This window comes from Mastigoproctus giganteus, chromosome 10 (assembly GCF_048544385.1).
Source record: "Mastigoproctus giganteus isolate SK-2022 chromosome 10, ASM4854438v1, whole genome shotgun sequence".
NCBI classification, from domain to species: Eukaryota; Metazoa; Arthropoda; class Arachnida; order Uropygi; family Thelyphonidae; genus Mastigoproctus; species Mastigoproctus giganteus.
In genome coordinates this window covers 98,646,228-98,672,517 of record NC_143584.1, presented here as the reverse complement: position 1 = coordinate 98,672,517, position 26,290 = coordinate 98,646,228, and the positions used below count along the sequence as shown (strand labels likewise).

General features: G+C 37.1%; 1 protein-coding gene across 4 annotated transcripts in view; it reads left to right on the top strand.

Moving 5' to 3' along the window:
• Window positions 1–26,290, top strand: part of Opa1 (Opa1 mitochondrial dynamin like GTPase) — a 648,761-nt gene that overhangs the window by 541,185 nt on the left and 81,286 nt on the right. For all 4 annotated transcript variants that reach the window (XM_090383387.1, XM_090383386.1, XM_090383389.1 and 1 more), the window contains 2 exons: window positions 2,076–2,162; window positions 18,454–18,567. In XM_090383387.1, coding sequence (XP_090239513.1) covers window positions 2,076–2,162; window positions 18,454–18,567 — 201 coding nt within the window. The remainder of the gene's footprint in view (window positions 1–2,075; window positions 2,163–18,453; window positions 18,568–26,290) is intronic.

Here is a 26,290-nt window from a genome sequence, read left to right as displayed (position 1 = left end):
CAATCATTATATGATATGTCCGTTCTCATCTAACTGGACTCCCAGTAGATGGTTTTCATGAATTTTTTTTTTTTTTTTTTAATTTTGTTCTTTTAGAACAATTTGTCATCAATCACATAGGCTATATATGCTTGTGTTTTTTTTTTTTTTTCTGAAAAGTAACATACAGCATACATTAATCATAAATTTTCTTTTGTGTATATATGAATGAAAGCAGAATAAAAGAAATTCATAAAGCCGTATATTTCTTCAAATTGAGTGATACTGTTGAATTGGCAAGCGAACGTCATTGAGTAGGTGGTACTAACAATTCACTATATGGCCAGCGCAACGAAGTTTGCGGTGTATGTATCGGCAAGAGCTGCAGTCCAGTAATTTTTACAATTGCGAAAACAATGTCGAAGAGAAAGTGTTTAAGTATTAATGATAAAGCAAAAATTGTTATGATATTGACCAGGGTTTTAAGAAAAAAGATGTTGTGGAGAAATATGGCATATCTGCAGTTTATCTACGATTTTAAAAAAATCGAGAATTAATTTTAAATGCAATTGAAGGAGGAACAGACATGAAGCGAATTAAGTTGTGTATATACGAAGATGTTGATAAAGCTGTTCTAAAATGGGTGCAAATGATACGTGAAAAGAATATCCCAATTTCTGGCCTAATAATTAAGCAATAAGCTCTGAAATTCTCACAATCCCTTGGACATACAGAATTTAATGTGAGCACTGGGTGGCTAAATAAATTTAAGAAGTGCCACAGAATTGTGGAAATGGTTATTTGTGGAGAAAGTGTTAATGTAAGCGAAGAAGATTGCAACAGTTGGAGAAACAATACCTTAAAGAAGATTTCGGAAGAATATGAGCGTAAGGATGTTTTTAATGCTGACGAAATGGGTTTATTCTTTAAATGTTTACCGAATAGAACACTTGCTTTTAAAGTTGATAAATGTTTTGGCGAAAACAAAGCAAAGAAAGAATCGCTGTGCTAGTTGGAGCAAATATGACAGGAAGGGAAAAATTAAGACTTTTAGTCATCAGAATATCAAAAAACCCAAGATGTTTTAGAGGCACAAAATCTTTGGAAGTTGACTACACCTTTTAATAAAAAAGCATGGATGACAAGTGATATTTTTGAAGAATGGATATTAAAACTAGACAAGCATATAACAAAAGAAAAAAGGAAAATCATGTTGGTAACTGACAACTGTCCGGCACATCCTGCCAGTATTTTTGCCAAACGTAAAAGTGCGACCAAACCTAACATCAAAACTCCAGCCAATGGACCAAGGCATTATTAAAAATTTTAAATTTCATTATCGAAAGAGAATAATAATGAAGATTGTCAATGTGTTATCAGAAAATAGAAACTTGGAGGTTACAATTAACCTTAGAGATTGCATCTCTAAACTGGCAAAAGTTTGGATAAACGATGTCACTGAATATACTATTCAAAATGGACGAACAAAATGAACTGCCCCTTTCACAAAAAACTTTTGGACATTATTAGAATCATCCGGAAACATCGAAAATGAAATAACACTGGATAGTTATGTTTATGTAGATCACAGCAGAACATCCAAATGAAGATGAAATACTGCTGAACAATGGTGCATCAGAACAACCCATAGAAAAACCAACTTGCGAAGAAATGATCAACGCTTCATATGAGTCTACAGTTTTGTGGAGATGTTCCTGATAATGTTTATAATGCTCTGAACAAATGTGAGGTTTTCTTTGAGAATCAAGACATTTTTTTAATTGTACTGTGCAAACGAAAATTACAGATTTTTTTTAATTTGTAATACTTACCGGCGAAAATTGTGTAAACGTAATTTAAATAAGTATGTTTTTGAAATAAAATACACTAAAAATAAATGTAGATTCGTTTTCATTTTCTAATTAGATAACAATTTCTAATAAAAAAGATATTCTCTGTATAAGGAAATTTCTCTATAACGAATTTTTTCACTGGATTTATCGAATTCATTATAGGGAAGTTTGACTGTGTGTGTGTGTGTGTATATATATATATATATATATATATATATATAACTCAGTTTTCTTTCTTTTCAGAATCATAGCCCACATCTTGCTTTTGATGAACTTACGACAATTCGAAAAAACCTTCAGACCCAAAGCATTGAAGTAGATAATGATTTTGTAAGTTAAAATTTGATATAATTATATATACATATGTAAAGTATGCATTGATTTAAATTACGATTTATATAGTTAAGTAAATTAATTTGATGTGGCAAGCCACCAACCAAAAACTAAATATACCAGGTGCACAGAGTGCAAGACTACCACATGTTCACATTTAACATATATTAGTATTTTGCTCAAGTGTGCCATATTTTTAATTTTATGCAACTGTCACACTCTGCCTTGATTAGTCACGCATTCTCAAGGACCAAAATGCTTTTGAATGTATATTTGACAAAATTTTGACATCACCACACTCAATCAGCAAATGCAATTTGGTGCTGCTAGAACATCAAATATGCATTAACAAAAAAGCATAAAAAAATGCTTTGAAGATATTCCAGTGGTACCCCACTACAAATAATCTCTTAGCCTTTAAACATGCACATCCCAGTGCATCAGAGCCAAAAGAAATCTTGATCCAATTTCACATTTTTCCTTCACCTGCTTGAACAGCTCCATATTTATCTGTGACAAAATACGAAAAATTAAGAGCAAATATACACTATACCCTTCATCAAACCTGGAACATAATGGATGTGAACTGCATTATAGCTGTATTTGCAACTTCACTTCCAAAGTGTTCAGTTGCAAATACAGCTGTAAAAGAAACATTTGCTAAAATCTCTCCAAAAGCAGCCTATTCTCAACCCCCAAGAGAAAGATAAAAAGAAGGCAACAAATTTGTTCGCTCGTAGATCGCTAACCTTTACAAACCACCCATTTACACTGAACTAATTGAAAACAACACTTTCCCCCTAACAAGAGTTTTGAGCCATGTGACATCCATTAAGAAATAAATAAATGCCTTTCATCAGTCTGTTGAGCACCTGCTCCACCCTTTCTATATAAAAGAACCTTTCTTGAAGAGCAATTTCCATTCTATTAGTACAAGGCAGTCTGCATGCTCCACCCTTTCTATATAAAAGAATCTTTCTTGAAGAGCAATTTCCATTCTGCCAGTACAAGGCAGATTGCATGTCCTTCCTCAGTCAGGCAGGAATTTAATTTCTAACTATCGTCCTATAGTCTCTAATTATAGCTTATGCAAAATCCTGAAAAGAATGGTCAGTGCTCACTTTATCACTCCCATTGTGAAGTAGATTTCAATTTTAGGATCTGATCAGTTAAGAATAAGTAATTTTTGGATGTTTCAAAATAATAAAAAAGATGTATGTGTACCCTGTCTTTCTTGTGTACCCTTCAAGAAAGATGTTTCTTACATGCAGGGTACACAAGAAAGATGTTTTGTGTGAAAACATCCTTGGAAGAAGATTCATCAGGAAGAAGGCATTCACTGCACATTCTCCAACAGGTTGAAGACTTACTGATGTTCCAACAGTTTGTTGATAAAATCACTTCCATATGAGATTTATCAAAAAAAAAATTTCCATTTGAGTTTATCAAAAGAAAAAAAAATCATGAGTATAATTTTCTCTCTTTTTGATAAACTGCTACACCATCAGCTTGATAAGCTTCTCATTTGAATTGAATGACACAATCGAAGTTAGGTATACTTACTTCTTCATCATGGATGTAGCATTTCTCAGTCCATGATAAAATTTCTTTTCTCCATTTTCAGAATTAATATGAAGACCATTGATATCGGTAACTCAAAATTTTGCCATTTTTGATGAGGTTCTCATTTCAGAAAGACTTCACCGAGTAATGCCAGCTCAGAGTAAATCAGCATAATATGATTCCAGATGAATGCTATTTTCTTTAAAGAAGAGATCAATGCTAGTATATTCATTTTCTTCTAGATTCTTCCACAGTTTCTTGTATTCGGCATTATATTTGACTCGTTGGGTATCTGCTTTTGGCATAGGAATTAAAATCACTCTAAATGAAGCTTCAAAATAACTTGTCAGTCGCTTGGATCTTCTTGTAACAAGTAAAAGTATGCTTATGAGTTTGGAGTTTGATATTACCAGAGGCCTTTACAGTGGAAACGGATGAGCTCGTTTATCATCGGTTCTTTAGGAGCATTGTCAAACCTCAAAAGAATGTGAGCAGGTGGACTGCCATGATGTTGAAGTTTAATATAGTTGAAAACTTAATATTGTCAAAATGGACTGAAATGCAACGATACACAAAAGGGTTTTTTGTTGTGCACCTAAACTTTCTTCAATAGGTACAGCTTCACTCATTTCATCACATGTAGGAGCATCATCACATTCCATGTCTTCATCGAAGAATGCTTCATCAATGTTGATATCGTACAGATAATACAAATGAGTCATCTCCTTTGCATCTTCTGTATTAAGCTATTGGCTTGGATTTTGCCAAAGATGTTTTCAAATCAAAAACACTGAAACGGGTCTCTAACCTGTGGAACTTCAATCTCAGTGACTATGTATGCCTTGAAAGAGGTTAGTGAACTCAATGTCAATAGCTTAATTAGCCATTTGATTGTAACCATTTGTTGAATAGTATGATAAAAAAAACATGATTCAGTCTTGGAACTCTCTGAGAGGAAAAATGAACACAGGATAACATACATACTTTCTTAAAAAAGATAAATCAAAGACTGAGAAAAGTACACCCTCAGCACTTTGTAATCCAACCGATGTATCCACCAAGCCAAAATGATGGCTAAATTCCTACAATGGAATTGTGTGGATTCTGGCAAAATACTGATGGCATCAAGACCCTCCTGAAAAAGCATGAACCAGTTTGCTTTTGCTTGCAGGAGACATTTAAAGGCAAATGAAAACCCTTCCTTGCATAATACATACTATCATATGTAAGGACAGAACTAGGGATGGATCTGCCCATGGAGGAGTTGCAATACTTGAGCAACCTGACCCCATTCAACCTGTGCTGCTTTCCTCCAACATAGAAGCTGTAGCAATTTGCATTGCAGTAGGTTTCTGTTAATAGTTTGTTCAGTTTATTTGCCACATGGGACTGGCTCTTCCCAGACAGACCTTGATGATTTCATTGTGCAACTACTCATAAAAGACAAGAAGAAGGAATGCTGGAGGCACTTGGTTGGAACTACTGGAAAGAATGACCCTTGGGGAGTTGTCTACAGAATACTGACCAACAAGCTGCCATGAGGACAGATGCCTTAGAAACCACTGTAAAGTCAAATGGAACCCCAAACTTAGGTGAATTTTGTAAATAACATCCTAGACGGTATTATTCAGATGAAACTGGGGATCATTCCCCCACCTAGCTGGATATTATAAAAGAAAACATTGAATATGGCAATACCATATTCAATATTGAACCTCTGTTTAATATAAAAGACTTAGAAATAGCACTATCTAAAACCAAAAACAATAGATGCCCAGGTTTTGACCTCATAAAGTTTGAGATTATCAAAAAAATTAGTGGAAATAGCACCAGGCAAATTAATGGCACTATATAATAACTGTATGAAAGAAAGTATATTCCTAAAAATACGGAAAAAAGCTGTGTTAAGATTATTTCTCAAAAACCCTGAGGAACCCCCCCCCCCCACTGATCCCAAGTTGCCCTGTTTAAAACCATACTGATTGTTGAAATGTAAACCTGCTTCAATATTACACAGAAGCAGGTTTACATTCCAACAATCAGTATGGTTTTAAACAGGGCAACTCTATAGATGATGCCATGCACCACCTACTGACAACAGTTAAAAACTCAGAGGAGAAATATATGCTGGCAATCTCTATTGACTTTGCTGGGGCAGTTGACTCACTCTGGTGGCCTAGTGTCCTTAGGAGACTCTGCCGGGCAAATGCCCCACAAAATCTCTATAAGGTAATAAACAGCTACCTTACATACAGAAGTGTCTCAGTACGTGCAGGGTTCAATCCTTGGTACTTTCTTCAGGAATATTGTTCTGGATGATTTTCTGGCCTTGGATCTGGGCCCTGTGGATAGCCTGGCCTTTGCAAATGACATGATTTTCCTTGTAAAAGATAACACGCAAATGGTTGTAGAGCGAAGATCAAATGCTGCTTCTGGCAGCTGCAGAAGTGGGCACAAATGCACGTACTCAAAATATTGCTTGAAAAAGCAATATTTTTTTGAGTATGTTCATTTGTTCAAAAAAAAAAAGTTCTAAATGGCAATTTGGCATTAGAAGTCATCCACGAATCAAAATTAACACTACTATTAAAATGGTAACAGAACTAAAATATTTTGGAGGGGCCTTTTGATTCAAAATTAATTTTTTATTCCCATTTGACCTGCTTGGTGAAGAAAGTGAGAAATTATGCAGGTATGATATGATTGCCAGGATCAGTCGAGCAGGCTGGGGGCTCAATTAACCTGGAGCTGGTGCGTGGTTCACTGACTCAACCATAATAAGAAACAGGAATAAATTAGAATCAATTCACAGAACAATATTTCTCACTATTACCAGAGCATGTTGCACAGTTAGCACACCTGTGTTGCAGGTGTTGCCCACTTTACCTGGAAGTAGTCAAAAAAGAGTTGTATCCCAAGGGCTATCCCCAGAAAATCTGGGGATAGCCCTTGACACAGCAAACACCATCAAGGCTGAAAGAAAAAGAATAGCCACAAAGTTACATGAGCTAAGGCAAACAAATTGGGAGCAAGAAACAAGAGGTCTGGTTACCAAAAGGTTTCTTTCGTGGGTGGCAATGGTTAATTCAAAGCCACCTAAATGGTATGCCCCTGGACATTTTACATTTATATTGACAGGTCATGGCTCCCTAAATTCAAAACTATAACCTCCTTAGGGCTGATTTATGATCCAAACTGCACCTGTGGCAAGAGTGAAGGCTGGGCACACATTCTATATGAATGTATAATTTATGAAATCCCTAGAACACAGCTAATAGCACAGATTGGCCCCTTCCCAAGGGAGAAGAACATCTGTTCGTTATGGAAGAGGAAAATTATAAAGCCTTTTCAACCTTCACACAGAAAGTATTCGAAATGTGCAGAACTATCCAAAGGGCAATTCAGCCCTCCCAGCAATTAAACAATAATTAATAGCTAAATTGCCCATGTCTCACACCACACCCGGGCGATGACTTGAGAACTGTCAGGATAGCAATATTCTGCGCCCTCACATGACAAAACCGAATTGACCGGGGCCCCACACCAAATAAGTAACCATGTGAGGGAATGTACAGGCAGCAAGCCAATGCAATGTAGAAGGAAAGAAGAATGAATGGGCTGAGCACTGAGTGAAAGAATGAATTAGGAATTATGGTAAAAGGGAATAAATGTCAGTTTTGGTGAAAGAAAGAGTGACCCATCATGAGGGAAAGAGAGAGTGAATGAGTATTATGATGAGTGGGAATGAGTGAAAGAGCAAATGTAATTGGTCGAAAGAATACAAAGTTAATAATAACTTACATTAGTTTATATATATACACACAAACATTTACTAACAACACAAACACTATGACTGCATTCTCCCCTGGCCTGCAAAAAAAACTTGTGGCTAGGCCTGCACCACAACTGAAGAATAATAGTAAGGTGAGGTGCCCACAGTGCAGTGCAGAAAGCAAGAGTAGAACAAATGAACTGAAAGCCAGAAGAATGAATGAGACTGTAAGTATGTGAGAGAAAGAACAGAAACCATAAATTTTACAGTTAAGTACACGCTAACCCGAGTTTTAATCTTTTATATTCTTACTTATTTAGCTTAATTATTATGCATTAGTATTTAAATTTACATTACACACCATTGCATTCCCTCCAGTGTGTGTGTGTGTGTGTGTGTGTGTGTGTGTGTGTGTGTGTGTGTGTGTGTGTGTGTGTGTGTGTGTGTGTATGAGAGAGAGAGAGAGAGAGAGAGAGAGAGAGAGAGAGAAGATTAATGTGGGGGGGTATATATATCTGCGCGCACACACACACACACACACACACACACACATTGAATGGACAGAAATCATGGGATACCTACCTAGTAATGGGTCGGCCCACCTTTCACCCAGATAAGGGCAGTCACACAGCGAGGCATTGAGTCCACTAGTTCACAAGGCCCCGGGTGCCAAGTGATTGTGACTGAGCGATTTCTCTGTGCTTTCACTATGATTTTCTAAAAGGAGAATTCTATTTCTCTTTTATGTTCCTCTCCTTAAGAAATCCTTTTATTTAATAGCAGCTCTTATATCAAAAAGCTGGTAGAGAGCAAGGAAGGGAAGTAACCTTTCTTTATTTTTCATATTTTGTAGACTAACTCCTACTAATTTCACTTTGTCACAACAGGCACTGTTCCTGTCTCCCCATGATCAGGCCGGTAACCTTGGCAAAAAGGTTCATCTGCCAAGGACTAAAAGGAGCCAACTTGGAACACAATATGTTTACATCTTTACAGCCAACAAGCTGTCGGCCAGAGACAGTAAATGGCTATATTCGTCACAACCAAAGAGGTTGAAAACCAATCCCACGGCGACAGACTTAACTGCATTTTTAATAGTGCACTCACTATCAGAACAGCCTCTCAGTAAGCAATTCCCCTTTCTAATACAAAAAACACCTGGAAAGGGTCTCCCAAGACGGTTAAGAGACTGCAATCAGGGGACTTACTTTTTTGACTCTAAACCACAGGCATTCTGAAAAACTGATACAAATGACAAATTTTGCTGGAATTCCAGTGAAAGTAACTCCCCATGTAACCCTAAATACCTTAAAGGGTATAATATCTAGTTGGGACCTGATGGATGTGATGGCGGAAGAAATTAAAGAGCTTCAGGAACAAAATGTAATTGCTGTAAAAAGAATTATAATCAAAAGAGACAATATACTCACACTTACCAGAAATATCATTCTCACCTTTAACAGTCCAAACCTACCGTCATCAGTAAAAGCAGGATATGTAGTTTGCCGCACTCATCCTTTCATTCCTAATCCATTGAGATATTATAAATGCCAAAAGTATGACCACTCTCAAATGACATGCAGAGGGAACCCAGTTTGTCCCAACTGTGGCTCCTCCGATCACAAGCAAAGTGATTGTCCAGCAAAAGAAATGATCTGTCCCAACTGCAAAGGCAACCATTCTGCCTACTCTAAGACATGTTAGAAGTGGAAAACAGAGAAAAAAATTGTGAAATATAAAGTTGAAAACAAAGTTAATTATCAGGAAGCAAGAAAATTAATTGTACCTACCTAAGCCAATATTGAAAAAAAAAATCAAACAATAGTCACTCACCCAGTTTGTCCCAACTGTGGATCCACTTAAGCACCCAGACCAAGCAAGTAATACGCCTCTTACGATACCAGCGAAATCTCCTTCTCCGCCAGTGATTGCTGCTACTTCAAATAATCCTAGTTCGACATCAAAAAAGATTATTCAGGACACATTGATGGATGCAGAGTACTCATCCACACAGGAAGATCCGATTCTGGAAATATTTGCATAAGAAGAGATGGGCACCGGTCACTCTTCTAAATTCAAGTAATTCCTTATATTTTGCAGTGAAATTGCAGGGGCTTTCGTGGCAACATTGACAACATTCAATACTTAATCAACTGCTACTCTCCAGTTGATTTCTGCCTGCAAGAAACCTATTTAACTCCTTAAATTTCCATTTCTGTAAACAATTACTCAGTCTGTAGACAAGAGCAAAATACACCCGATTCTGTTCATGGAGTTGTAGCTATTTTGATTAACTCAAAGATTCCAGACAGGCAAATCGTGCTCCAAACCCAAATTGAAGCCGTCACTGTACGTCTGATTACTCAGATTACTCTAACACTAGTCTCAGTCTATCTCCCACCAAATCATCTTATAATGATCTTGAAGAACTTCAAGATCATTAATACAGCTACCCTCCCCTATCTGCTTGCTAGGGGATTTCAATGGTCACCACCCTTTATGGAGTCTAAATTAGACAGATACGGCCGACTGAATGTAACTTTACTGAAAAAACAAAACCTCACTCTTCTTAACAGTGGCACACACACACTCATATACAGACTTCTGCAAATTACCTATCGATTTGCTCTCCAATACTGTTTTCAGTCATGCAATGGTCCGCTCTGGATGATCCCATGGGCAGCAACCATTTTCCAATTTGTAATCTGATGACTACACAACCACTATTATATGAACCCTGCAGGAAATGGAAATTCTCTAAAGCTAAACGGGACAAATTTCAGTCAGCAATCACTATGGACAAAAAAATTATACAGCTACAGCCCATAGATGAAGTTACCGATTATATCGCATCCAGCCTTTTATTTGCAGCTAAATGCTTAATTCCATTATCGAATTCCTAGACCTGATGCCACTTCAACTATTGGTGAAATGAGGAATGCACGAAAGCGAAGGAAACAAAAAAAATAAAGGACAGAATTTATTTTATCGAACTCCACTTCAGTTAATCTTATTAACTACAAGAAGCTAAGGGGAAAAAGTGCATCTCATTCAAAGACAAGCCAAGAAAGATTCTTGGACTCGGTATGCATCAATTATCAATAGAAACACTAACCCAAGATTAATATGGAAGAAAATTAGGAATTTCTGGGAAGTTTCCAACTGTTCCTTCTCTAATTCTTTCCTGCAATGGACTAGAACTCTCTGCTCCTCTGGATATAGCAAATGCCATGGGCAAAACCTTTGCTCAAGTCTCAGCTCCGGAATGTCAGAAAATTATCAAAACAGAGACCCATCAACTTTCGAACTCCACTTTTACTTTCATATAACCAGCCTCTCCAATACTGTGAACTTTTGCAAGCCATCAGAACACTCAACGGTGCTGCTGGGCCAGATGGGATATATTATGTTATGTTACAGCACTTTGATGAGAAAAACTTACAACTGCTACTAGTCTTCTTTAATCAAATATTCCTGGAAAAGATCCCTCCAGTCCTAATAGTTACAGACCAATATCTGTCAACTTGCCTCGGTAAAATTCTAGAAAAAATGATCCACAGTTGACTCACTTGGATCATTGAAAGCGAACATTTGCTAAGGAATAGTCAGCATGGCTTTCACCAAAACAGGGCTCCTTTGATCTGATGATCAAGGTTGAATCTGAAATTCACAATGCCTTTGTGAAAAACAAACACCTAGTTATGGTCTCCATAGCTATAGAGAAAGCATTTGATAATACCTGCCGTTATGGCATTCTCCGTGACCTCCAAGTTGTCTACGAGGCAACCTGCCTAAATTTATTACTTCCTGAAGAACTGCTCTTTCCAGGTCCGACATAACATCGTGCTCACGAGCAAGAGTACAGTATCACACACTCTTGCTCGTGAGCACTAGCAAGAGTACAGTATCACACACTCTTTGGGTGGACTAGGGTTGAAGCCCGTGACTACTAAATATGATTAACATTTGTATTGATTGATTTATTGTAAACTCCACTGACCTGGTGGTCGTGCTGGAGTATAAACAAGAACTATATAAAATTCCCTTTTTAGTACATCCTTGCAGGAAGTAGTAGTACTGCAATAGTCAGTATTGAGTGCAACCCTGTTTGCCCTTAGAATTGATTTCATTACAAAAGAACTCCCAAATACTGTAGCCTTTACACTAACAATGTCTCTATTTCTTGCCATTCTCAGAACATGAGATCTATTGAAAGGCAATTGCAGATGTGCCTTGATAAAGTACAAAAGTGGGCTGAGCTCAATGGATATCGTCTTTCCCAACAGAAAACAGTTGCGATTCACTTTCACAGTCAACACAAATTGCATAAAGATCCTGAACTTTGGATATCAAATTTCACCATTCCCGTTTGCCAGCAATATCAGATTCTTGGGACTAATCCAGGACAGTAAGCTAAACTTCTTTGAGTATGTTAAATTAATACACTGTTGGTTATTGGTTATTTGGGGTGTTTTTTTTTTTTTTTTTTTAGGAGCATTAGCAACTAAGGCCATATTGCTCCGGAGATATGTGGTCATTCCCTGACCTTTAGGCATTCTCCGTATTTGGTGGTCACGGGCTCGAACCCCGGTTTAATCAAGAAGCGTGTGCTACGCACTGCTGCTCCTGCCTACGGAGGCACCAAAAAATTAATACGCACTACTGGTCTAAAAAGGATCGACATGCTAAAAGCTTTATCAGCTCCCTTGTTGAGCAGATTGTATGACTTTGCTGCTCTTATATAGAGCACGATTAGATCCCATTTGGATTATGGTGCTCCAATCTGTGATTCTGCCCAAAGGACTGTACTATGCTGGCTGGATCCTATTCAACATAATGCATTGCAGATTGCACTTGGTGCATATAGGACATCTCCAACATCTCTATACATTGAAGCTCATGAGCCCCCTCAGTATCTCTGCAGAAAAATGCTATTACTTAAATAGCAGCTAAAATATAGACTTTCACTTCGCATCCTATTCAGCCATACCTTTTAAATCAACCACTACTCAATCTCTATAGAAATAAACCAAATAAAATATGACCAGCAGGCCTACTGATACTTGAAATATCACAGAATTGGAATGTTCCTATTTTCAACAGGGAAAAGTAATGATAGGCAACAGATAAAGAAATACTCTCATCCATCATAGACCCCCCCTTTCTTCAACTGACCCTGTGATACTTATTTTCTCCAGTAAGGAAAGCGCAATTTGGCCATAGCAGCCCTTGTGCCAATAAATCCCACTACAACAACAACTGATGGGGAAATAATCGTCTACCGACACTGAATGTGTAAAAATTCCATGCTAGCCATATTCAAAACTATGCTGACTTCTTGTATTTATATATAAGTAGTATATAAATACAATATATATATGGATGGTTCCAAATTGCATTCAACCTTTGGAGCAGCAGCAGCAGCAGCACTGTTTCCCTCTGCTATCATATCAGCTTCTCTTCCATCTGAGTACAGCAACTTTTCAGTGGAACTACATGCAATTAAACTAGCTCTAGAGAATTTGACTCTTCATCCATCTACAAAATATTTAGTTTACACAGACTCTCAGTTGAATTACGGTATTGTAAATCAAATCAGGAGTTTGTTATTGCAACTAGTGAAGTTTTGCTGGATTCCAGCAAAACCTCTAGTTGCTCATGGGCAATGATCCTCCTCAATGTCTGCTCAGAACATATAACAGTTAAACATATTTTGATTGAATGCTGTAGAATTCAATCAAAACTCACCATTGAGTTTGCCCTAGAAAATATTCTCCGTTTGTCCATCAAAAAAAAGAGTATAATATATACGGATTCACAGAATACACTTTTAACCTTACAAAACAGCCCCTTCCCAACTAGGGCTTACAATACCGAGATTCCAGGATCCTGGTCCTTTTATTTAGGATTTGAAATCCCAATATTTATACAAAAATACCGGTTTTTGCGGTACTAATTTAAAAAATACTTGTTTATGATTTATTCACATAAAGGTTATAAAATCGACAACAATAAATCATTAATTAATATTGCTGAATTTGCAAATGAGAGATTATTATACACAATGGAAATGCAACGGAAACTTGAAAATGTCATGAAACTGTAAGACAGACATAAAATCTTACAAATATATTTCTCGTAGTAAGTATAGTGTGTGTGAAAGTAAAGCACTTAAGGAATAACAAAAACATCATTACGGAAATATTTCCGTTAGTGGGAGTAGGCCTGGTAGGGCACTTAAAGAATATGGTGAACAGTGGTATGGCAGGTGTGGAAGGTTTAAAATTAAAAGCTTCTGAACAATAGTTTAATCCCTCTATTGCACCACTACTTGAGAATGCGACACTTGGTTCATTTTGGGAAAAGGTGTCGGTATGGAGCAGTTCAAAGATATTGTGAACAAGTTATCTGGAGGTAAAAGATGAAAGCATTTCGTTATGTGGGGAAAATATTCTGTTTTTGTCATCAAAGAAAGAAGAGTGAGTTTAAAGAATAACAGCATGACTGAGTTAGGTTTAAATTAGATATGGTGAGATACGTAAATGCGTGCAAACCCCTCTGGGGTTTACACATAAGCTTCTGTGGAATCTCCATAGCACAGGCTTCTTGATTAGACTGGGATTCGAGCCTATGACCACCAAATACAGAGGATGCGGAAAGGTGAGGGAATGACCTCACCATATCCCCTGAGAAATATGGCCTTAGTTGCTAATGCTCCTAAAAACCAAACAACAACAACATAAGCTTCCGTATAAAAAAGTAGTACGAGGGGCGATTGTAACTTGCAGTTAACTGAATAAATAAATGAGAAGGAAATAAATGAAGTGCTCGTGCCAAAAGAGGAGTTTGGAGGTGTTGCAGACTTGCAGTGGTAGTTCTGGGAGTGTCCAGCTATATAGTGAAGAGTTCTGCCAGGCAAGTTCCTGTGCTAGAAGTTATTCTGGAAGCTGAGTAACGAGCCAGTCAGATAGTGCCCTGGCTTCTACTACTACTGCTGTGGTAATTTCCTTCAGTATTAACAGAGAACTGTTCCTGAAATAAGACAGTACTGGAAGAGCTATATGGCAGAGATGCAGAGTTCAACCAAGGAGAGACAGAGACATCACTGCACTCGGTGGAAGGAATCTGCCCAAAGGAATCCCACCATGTAAGAGAAAGAAGGTAAGTCCTCTGAACTGTGTTGTATTGGAAATGGTACTTAGATAAAGTGGGAGATTATTTTAGAGTAAGGTTGAAGTTGAAGAAATATGAGAAATAAGGAAATGTTTCTGTATGTCATTTAACAAAACCTCATGAGCTGCCCTAGCAGCATGTCTGAACTGCTCAGAGATTTCATATCTGACTAAACAATTACCCCCAGATCTTTTTCATTTTCCACTACCCTGAGTTGATAAGTTACTCTGGGATTACTGCTACCCACATGCAGTGCTTTGTATTTGGGTTTCATTAATCCCACTTTACATTTATCAATGTTAAATGCTGCCATTTATCAGCCTGTTGGCCTAATTTTTCTAAATCTTGTTGCAGTATATACAGTTATTACTCTTGTTACTGTCAAACTTTATATCATCCACCCTGTCAAACTTTATATCATCTGCAATTTAGACATTAAGCCTGCTATACCTTCATCGATATCATTTATAAATATAGAAAACAACAATGGGCCCAGCACTGAAACCTAGGGGACTCGATTAATAACACTAGTCTGCAAAGCGCATTGATAACCACTCCTGTCTTCTACTTAACCATCCCTTTATCTATAGCAGTAACTTGTCCTTACTGCCACAGTGCTTCAGTTTGTACAGCAGTCTTTTATGTTCAGCGGTATCAAGTCTTCCTGAAATCCATGTATATGATATCAAAATTATTTTTTACATCTGGTTTCTTGGTCAATGCATCATAGTAACTTATCGGAGTGGTTAGACAAGATGACCCTTTAACAAATCCATGCTGTGACTGCAGTATAATTGTATTCCTCTCCAGATGGTTCTGTATTATTCTTTAACCACACACACTCCATTATTTTCCCTGGAAAAGACATTAAGCTAACAGATCTATAATTACTCTTGTCATCTTTTGATTTCCCCTTTATGAATTGGAGATAGATTTGCACATCTCCAGTCCATAGGTTCCTCCCCAGAAACAAAGGATGCTCTCATAATTATGGATAAGGGTTTGGTCCTTTGCTGACTCCCTTAATATAATTGGATAGATTCCATCCACCCCAAGCACCTGTTTTTTATGATCAATTTCAACAATTTTCCTTCCACTCTCCTTTCAGTTATCACAAAGTAATTTAGCTCTGTTTGATTATGATGAACTTCTGGCATCCCCTAAAGAATTTCTCATGTGTTTAATGTTCAAATTTAAAAGGTGTATAAATAAGAATAATAATATATACAAAAAGGGGGGAAAAACATAAAATACACCACAGGAGCCAGTTGCTGGGTACAGGCTTTCTACAATGTACACCACAATGACAAGGTGTATGAGATGGGGGGGGGGGATTAAGTTAACTGAAAAACCTGGCATGCTTGAAATATAACAGCTATTACCCAACAGGCTAAAAGCCCATAAAGTTGTACAAAATTCAAAAGGTCATGGAAGCTAGCTAGAAATTTAATTTATATAAATATAATGAGGTAGTAATTTTTTTTAAAATTGATAATATTGCAAGGGTCTTATGAAAGTAATATACTGCAGATAAGGGAGTGAGGTTGTTAATATATTTAAGTTACAATTTTCTGATGCTAGTAATTGCTATGTATATTGAGAAAGGATGATATTGAAATGATTGCTTTTTGAAATAATTAGATAGCCAATGTGAGAAATTAACCACTTTAAAATTAAACACAACACATTTATTATAAAGATTAATAATTGCATTCCTATTATAATTATTAATAACCAGATCTAAATAATTGGCTTTTATAGTTGCTAAAATTAGTTTTTTCCAGTTTCTGGGAGATATTGATGACAAAAATTGTCACGAAAATTTGGACAATTGAGCACATACAAATTGTCAACAAATCTAAATAAAAAGAGATTTCGGACCAATGGGGATATAAGTTAGCAATGAAACATGAGGCAGCAGGAACTGCCAATTGGTGTTCCTTGAATTTGCTGGTAAACCATATTATCATCAATGACAAAATTATTGAAAACACGCAGATTGACAAGATTATTCCAGTATGCGAAATAGCATTTAATTGCACTTTTATATTCATGGTATATTTCCTGTAGAACTGTTTTTAAATTTTTCAGATTATAATACTGGTGAAAAGACTGAAAATAAAATGTTTGTATGTATAATGTTACAGGTATATAAGGCATCCAAAACAGCTGGATAATTATTAATAAGTATTATGCTATTAATACAGTGGATTCCGGTGATTTTTTAGGGCCACCGGTTAATCAAGGCAGCCGTTTATTTGGGGCAAATCTAAAAAACAGAAACCAATCGAGAAAATAGCCAGGGTTTACTTCACTTAATTGGGACAGCATGCCGTTTAATCGGGGCAGGAGACCGCAGCACTGGAGATTACTCTACGATTGTTTCCGACGGTACTACGTGGTTCAGTCGAAATTCTGGAGGTCATAACCATAAAACAATAAAAACAATTAGCAGTCACCTGTTTATTGGGCTTTTCTGTTAGTGAAATCTATCAGAAATGGACAGTAAACTCGATCTTGCTGAATTTGCGATAATACCGACAGCTGGAATTCTGTGGGTTATTATGGTGAAATGTGTTTACACTTCCATGAAATATTCAATCATATAAAAAAAAGTAATTTTCAGATCTTCTCTTCATTCCTATTTTCAAAGCTTTGTAACTCGTTAAGGCGTTCTCACTTGCGCGTGTTACTTGCAATTTGTGTGTGCCATGTTCTTTGTTATTGATTGCTTATCTTTTTACTGTTTTAAATTTTAACCCACACCCACAGATGTCAGTGAGCAGAAATGTCAACTAGTTCGTATGTACATATTAATTATTCCGATTATCACGTATATTCTTCCGATTTTAACGTATCATTTAATTTTTTAATTAGTAAGGTAATAAAGGGTAAATTTGTGCTTAATATATCTTTACTTTTATAGCCTGTAGATAATATTCGACCTATTTTCTCTAATTAGAATCGCTGTTTAATAGAATTAAAATTCAATTCCCAAACGTGATCACTATGACCGGCACTTACTACACATCGTATAGTGAACGGTACTTTACTATGGTGAGTTCGTCGTAACAGGATTTGATTGTACAGTGAACTAATTGTAAAGGGGGATACATTGTATTTTTAACTATTTAAGTGAAACTTCAGATAATTGGGGCAGCCGCTTAATCAGGCCAAAATGCACTAGTCCCGATGTGTCCCAAATAACCGGAATGAACTATATATACTATTTAATATAATATGCTATAAAATAATGAAATATTATTTTATTATTAGAAAAAATTCCCAGAATAGGTTGTTGTAATGTTTTTCTGGATATCTGGCATTACTTCCTCTATAAACTTGAAACTTACAGGTGTTTTGTGAAATTTGGGAATAAAATATACACAAAGAAAATTATATATATATATTCATTATTGGCTTGTAAATTTATGGTATGTTTGTCTTTTATTTAAGATATTCAAAATTTAAATTTTTGATGCGTATTCTCTCCACTCTCAATTTTTTTTCCCTCCTTTCATCCCTTACTTTTGTGGGGTTTATTTTTAAATTGGTTTTAGTTGTATTTTCTTTTTGCAGTGCTTTTCTACTTATGGCCTTACTTTAACTTACATTTTGTTGGACATGCTAATGCTGCCTCTTATGTTTCCATTATTTTTTTATTTTTGCTCTTGCTTAATTTTACATTTAATTTATTTAAATTATATATATATATATATGCATATTTATTTTTATTTAGCTTTATAATATTGAATATACACATCAGAAATCATATTGCAGATTAAAGAACTTTGGCATCCTCTGTACAGACAACATTTCTTGAAAAGGGCCATAACAAAGTGTCAAGAATGCAAAAAAGGATTTTACTTATATCATCAAGGATTGGAATCTGAGGTGAGATACCTTTTAACATGAGCATTTTGTATGAGAACTAAATATGCAACATTATGGAATAAGTAGCATAGTTTATCTTATAAAAGTAGTAGTAGTAGTGGCATGTGATGCAAGAAAGCAAGTGTATGAGCATCAGCCCAAAAAAAAAAAAAAATCACACCATTCCCTCCAAATGCCTGTCCAGTTGCTCCTTAAATTTATTCAACCTATCAACTTACACAACAACAGATGGAAGTTTGTTCCAGCAATTAACCACCCGCTGGCTAAAGGCATATTTCCGCACATCTATTCTACATCTGTCCTTCCTTCATTTGAATTGATGCCCCCTTAGGTTCGTTATCTGAACAAGTGGTAGGATCCCATCAGAATTCAGCGTGCTCAACCCATTCAAGGCCTTATACATCTCAATCAGATCACCACGCAGGTGCCTAGTCTCCAGCCACTGCAATTTGCAGAACTTAAGCCTCTCTTGGTAAGAGGATCCCTTCATTCACCTCACCAATCTTGTTGCCCTTCTCTGTACATGCTCAAGTAAATCTACATCCTTCCTAAAATGAGATCTCCAGACCTGTACCCAGTACTCAAGGCGTGGCCTGACCATTGCCTTATACAGAGGGACAATCACCTCCTTTTCCCTGCTAGCAAAATTCCTATATATCATTGAGAAAACCCCATGACCTGCCCTGGCAGCCTGTCTGCATTGCTCAGAAAACTTCATATCTGACTGCACAATTACTCCCAGGTCTTTTTCATTTTCTACCACCTTAAGTGTAGTACCACACAGTTGGTACGTTTCTCTGGGGTTACTTCTACCCATATGCAGTACTTTACATTTGTCAAGGTTAAACTTCAGTTGCCACTTCTTAGCCCATCTGCCCAAATTATCTAGATCCTGTTGCAGTAGCACACTGCCATTACTGTCATTAACAACCCTGCCAACCTTTGTATCATCTGCAAACTTCGACATTAAGCCTGATATACCTTCATCAATATCATTGATAAATATACAAAACAACAGTGGACCCAACACCGAACCCTGTGGGACTCCACTAATAACATTAGTCCACAAAGAGCAGCACCCATTGGTTACCACCCTCTGTCTTCTTGCACTTAACCATCCTTTTATCCATTGTAGCAACTTACCCTTAATACCATTCTGCTCCAATTTGTACAATAGTCTTTCATGCGCAACAGTGTCAAAAGCTTTCCTGAAATCCAAATATATGATATCAAAATTATTTTTTGCATCCAGTTCCTTTGTAACCACATCATAATATCCTATCAAATTTGTCAGACAAGACTTTAAGTTGAGTACTACTCTAGAAACTGTGCCTAAGAAGGAAAAAAATAGAGGTGGTTATATAGCAGTTTTTGAGTAATATTTCCTTTACTTGTTGATTATCGGTGATAATAACAGAACAGGATACCAAATACAAATGCCAGATTGAATGAAGAAAGTTTAATAAACACATATCCATATTCCTTTGTTTCCAAGTTATGGCCTATTTTGTTTTCCAGCAGTTATGCACCTTCCCTTTAAAGGAAGTGCCCAGAATGACAACCTTGCATTTGAAATACAGGCTTGAATGTGCCTTGCCCAAACTGTGTGGTGCATTCAAAAATTCCCAGTTTTGTTGAGATGTTTTTCATGTTAGCAAAACATTCGAGCATTGTCAGTAGGCGTTATTTAGGTGTTATATAAATGATGAATTTTCGATAATCCCACTCAAATAAAAATCAAGTCAATTCAAATCTGGTGAATGAGCACACCATACAGTGACGCATCCACAGCTTATTTCTCTGGGAAATGTTGAACCAAATAATCCCTGGCTGCTCAATTAAAATTAGGCTGATGTCAGTCATACATTATTATTAGTAGTAGCAGCAGTAATAGTGGGAAATGATACGAACTATCCATTCTCCTCCAACAGTTTATCTAGTTCTTCCTTGAATTTGTTCAAATTACCCACCTCCACAACACCATATGTGAGTTTGTTCTAACAATCAACCACCCTCTGGCTGAGGGCAATTTGTGCACATCCGATCTGCAACTATCCTTCCTCAATTCCAATTTATGCTCCCGTGTGTATGGGGGGGAGGGGCAAGAGGAAGAATTCCATCAGCATTGAACTTACTCAATCCATTCAAGGCCATTAATGCATAAATTAGATCTTGCAGGTGCCCTGTCTCCAGATGCTGCAATTTGCAAATCACCCTTTTGCTCCCCCTCACCAATCTTGTTGCTCTTCTCTTCATCTTTTCCAACAGATCCACATCCTCATTTTAAATAAATTTAAATTAAATAAATACAGTTCTAGAATCCTCATTTTAATGAGAATTCTAGAACTGTATTTACTATTCAAGATGTGTACAAGTAGCTATGTGCATATCATCCTTGTACTAATGTCAGCTCCTGTGCTCTCTCTGAACTCCTGGTTGATTATTCAATGTAAACCAATGGGCACCACTCTTCTGTGTGCGCTATAATCTTTTTTCATTAGTTTTTTAGTGTACCAGAACATTTCCATTTATAGTAGGACCATGGTGTTGCTCTCTAGTGGTTACATCAACTGCAAGAGATCTGGGGTTTGGCAGGTTTACTGCAATGGCAGAAACAAATTGATATGGCATCCATGTGATGATTATGATGATCTGCTTGCTGCTTAAATGGATGCTGAGTATGTTTCTTTTTTCCCCATATCTCAGAGGTGTCCAAATACTATTGACAATAGAGTGTATATAAATTTACCTACAAGAGAAATTTATTTTTATGTACAAACTTAATTTTATGTTATTTTAAAACAAGAAGAAAAGATAAAATTAACTTACAAGAACTAACGATTTTTGATTGTTTTCCTGTTTAAATTATTTTTTGTATATTGGTTCTAAGTTTCCCTAAGTATAAAGTTACATGTTTACATTTAGTCATTTTATAATGAAAAGATCCTAATAAAGCATTGAACATAGAAAAACATTGCCGAGTTACTGCCATTTCAACTAAAACAATGTTAACATTAGTAGATGCATATGATGCAAGAAAGCAAGCTTATACAGCTCATACGGTCAAAAAAAAAAAAAAAAAAAAACCTTCCGATTTCACTGATCCATTCATTCCAAATATTTGTCTAGTTCTGCCTTGAATTTATTTAAACTATCAACTTCCACAACAGATAGAAGTTTGTTCCAGCAATCAACTACCCACCGGCTAAAGGCAAATTTACTCACATCTCTTCTATAACTGCCTTTCCTCAGTTTGAATCTATGCCCTCTCAGGTTTGTAATCTGAGCAATAGGAAGAATCCCATCAGCATTAAGCCTGCTCAATCCATTCAAGGCCTTATACACCTCAATCAGATCGCCTCGCAGGTACCTAGTCTCCAACCGCAGCAATTTGCAGAACTTAAGCTTCTGTTGGTAAGAGGATCCCTTCATTCCCCTCACCAATCTTGTTGCCCTTTTTTTGTACTTGTTCTAGCAATTCTACATCCTTCCTAAAATGAGACTAATAGACCTGTATGCAGTACTCAAGGTGTGGCCTGACCATTGCCTTATACAAGAGGATAATCACCTCCTTATCCCTGTCCCCAAAATTCCTGTATATCATTGACAAGACCCCATGACCTACTCTGGCAGCCTGTCTGCACTGCCCAGAAAACATATCTGACTGCACAATTACCCCCAGATCTCTTTCATTCTCTACTACCCTGAGTGTAACACCACCCAGTTGGTACATTTCTGGGGTTACTGCTACCCATATGCAGTACTTTGCATTTGTCAATGTTAAACTTCAGTTGCCACTTCTCAGCCCATCTGCCCAACTTTTCCAGATCCTGTTGCAGCGACCCTGAGTGCCAAGCGATATTAGTGACCACAGCACCTTTTCATAGTAATTATCTGGTACACTTAACTGTAAATATGTTTCGCCTGAGTTTTGCAAGTCCGTTACCTCCTGAGTAATTAAATAATCTATTCAAATACAATAACTTAGAAAGGAAAGCCACCTTTCTTTAATCCCTCTTTTATTTTTAGTTAATACTAACCCTCCTCTTCGCTTGGGTAACTAGGTGGCACCACTCTTGCCTCCATGTGGTGGGGCTGGTAACCTGGGAGAAAAAGACAATCTCCCAGGTGAAAAAAAACATATCATTAGTAATATCAAACTGAGACTTATCTGGGGTGCCAGATGCATCCCAGAAATCTAAAAAGAAAGATAGTTCCACAGCAGGAACTGCAAAACGCCAAAAAACTGAGTCATAGACCTATCCAATTACAACTTTTTTGATCATCCACTCAACTGCTGAGAATGCAGTTGGCAAACTTTCACCATTTAGAGTTCAAAAGGAATTGGAAAGTAGAGCTGGATCACCGAAATCCGTAAAAAGACTCAGGTCAGGAACATTCTCATTGAGACCTCTAATGCCAAACATTGAGTGACTTCTGAAAATTAATTTCTTCGCAGGACTACCAGTAACTGTAATGCCCTACAGATCACTGAACACCTCTAAAGGAGTGATCTCAGACTGGGACTTACTAGATGTATCTGAAGAGTAGATGCTAGAAGAACTTAAAGACCAAGGAGTTATTCATGTCAAGAGAATCTCCACCAGAAAAGATGTCAATCTGATCTTGACCTTTAACACACCGAATCGTCCAACATCCATTAAGGCCAGAAATCTGGTATGCAATGTCAGACCATATATCCCAAACCTGCTACGATGTTTCTGGTGTCAGAAGTACGGACATTCCCAGACAGCCAAGGAACCCCTACATGCACAAAGTGTGGTTCAGTAGAGCACAATTGTGAAACCCGTAATGCTCTTCAACCAGTATGTCCAAACTGCAAAAAGATCATCCCGCTTATGCTAGAACATGTGAGCGCTGGAAAAGTGAGAAACTTATCCAGAAATATAAAACCAACCACAATGTGTCTTAACAAGAAGCAAAGAGAATCATCTCACCACCAACTCATGCAAACAGACCTAAGTATGCCCTAAACCACCAAAAAATTCCAATCAACCACATCTCAGACTGAACTAACAATACCCTCAAAAGAGTCTTTCTCGAACTACGTAAAATCACTGATATCTATGGTGTCATACAGATATAAGGAATGCAGAACTGGAATTTGGGGAGTACAATGTGTACAGTAAGATAGACAGGATAGGAAGGGAGGAGGTGTTATGCTGTTAATTAAGAAAAACATAAAATCAAAAGCAGTGCATCCAGTTGATATAGATGAACAGTGCACTGTTGAATCCGTTTGGTGTGACATAAGCACTGCGAAAGCAAAAATAAGAGTAGGAGTGTGTTATAGGCCTAATTCACTGTACTCGAATGAGTACAGTGAACAATTGTACAGGGAAATAGAGTGGGCTAGTAAATCACAATGTCTTATAATGGGGGATTTTAACTTCCCAGATATTGACTGGAACTTGTGGGTTGGTCACTCACACACTGGTAACACTTTTGTGGATTTATTGGATGATTGTTTTCTGCAGCAGCATGTTCAAGAGGCAACCAGAGAGGGTAATACTCTTGATCTGGTTATCAGCAGTGATCATTCGTGTATTAAGAATTTGCAGATAAAGGAACCACTAGGTGGCAGTGATCACAGTGTACTGATGTGTTATTTACTTAAAGATATAATTACCATCAGAGGTAAAGGAAAGGGTTTTTGCTTCCGTAAAGGTGAGTACAGTGGTCTCAGACAGTTTTAAAATTCTGTACAGTGGGATAAACTGACGATGTTATCAACAGTAAATTCTAAGTGGAAAGAATTCAAGGAATTAATCGTGGATGCTACTAAAAGTTTCATACCTATTAAGAAATATTGTTCAAGGTTTAGGCCTAAATGGTTATCAAATGAACTAATGAGACTCATGACAGAGAAGAAAAATGCATGGGATGCATATAAATTATCAAGGAACTCAGAAGCCTATGGGAGATATAAGCTAGTCTGTAATTAGGTCACAGAGTAGGTTAGGCAGGCGAAGGTAGATTACGAGAAATCTTTGGCAAAAGATGCTAAGAAAAACAGCAAGGATTTCTTTACTTATATAAACGCTAAAAATAAGGGGATAAATCTGATTGGTCCACTTGATATCGATGGTTCGACTGTTGATGATCCTGCTCAGATAGCAAACAAACTGAATGAGTATTTTGCATCTACATTCACACATGAGGAGTTATTAAGTTTTGAAAATGGCAGAAGGTTATCAAATTGTAGCAGGGTGCTTAATGATTTTGTAATAACTGAGAGCAAAGTGCAAGAGAAATTGTTGAAGTTAAACATAATAAAGGCACTTGGGGTGGATGGGATCTATCCAGTTATATTAAAGGAGGCAGCAAAGGAAGTAAGCAAACCCTTAGCCATAATTATGAGAGCATCCTTGGACTCAGGGGAGGTCCCCATGGACTGGAGATGTGCAAATGTATCCCCAATTCACAAAGGGGGATCGAAGGGTGACACAAGTAATTACAGACCAGTTAGTTTAACTTCTGTTCCGGGTAAAATAATGGAGTCACTGGTTAAAGATGCATTGCAGGATCATCTAGACAAGATTGTAGCAATAATTCAGACACAGCATGGGTTTGTTAAGGGAAAGTCTTGTCTGACAAATTTGATAGGATATTATGATGTGGTTACAAAGGAACTGGATGCAAAAAATAATTTTGATATCATATATTTCGATTTCAGGAAAGCTTTTGACACTGTTGCGCGTGGAAGACTATTGTATAAATTGGAGCAGAATGGTATTAAAGGTAAGTTGCTACAATGGATAAAAGGGTGGTTGAGTGGGAGAAGACATAGGCTGGTAATTAATGGGTGCTGCTCTTCGTGGACTAATGTTATTAGTGGAGTCCCACAGGGTTCGGTGTTGGGTCCTCTGTTGTTTTGTATATTTATCAATGATATTGATGAAGGTATATCGGACTTAGTGTCGAAGTTTGCAGATGATACAAAGGTTGGCAGGGTTGTTAATGACAGTAATGGCAGTGTGCTACTGCAACAGGATCTAGATAATTTGGGCAGATGGGCTAAGAAGTGGCAACTGAATTTTAACCTTGACAAATGCAAAGTACTGCATGTGTGTAGAAGTAATTGAGAGTAGGAGTGTGTTATAGGCCTAATTACTCTGATGAGTATAATAAGGAACTGTACAGGGAAATAGAGTGGGCCAGTAAATCAGAGAGTCTTATAATGGGAGATTTTAATTTCCCAGATATTGACTGGAATTTGGGGGCTGGTTACTCACACACTAGCAGGGCTTTTGTGGATTTATTGGATGATTGTTTTCTACATCAGCATGTTCGGGAGGCAACTAGAGGGAGTAATACTCTTGATTTGATTATCAGCAGTGATTCTTCACGCATTAAGAATCTGCAGATAAATGAACCACTAGGTGGCAGTGATCACAGTGTGCTGAAGTGGGATTTACTCAAAGAGGTAACTACCATTAGGGGTAAAGGGAAGGGTTATTGCTTCCGTAAAGGCGACTACGATGGACTGAGACAGTATTTAAATTCTATACAGTGGGACCAACTGATGATGTTACCAACAGCAAATTCAAAATGGGAAACATTCAAAGAACTTATCTTGGAAGCTACTAGGCTTTACATACCAACTAAGAAATATTGTTCAAGGTTTAGGCCAAAATGGATGTCAGATGAACTAATGAGACATATGGCAGAGAAGAAAAATGCATGGGATACTTACAAATTA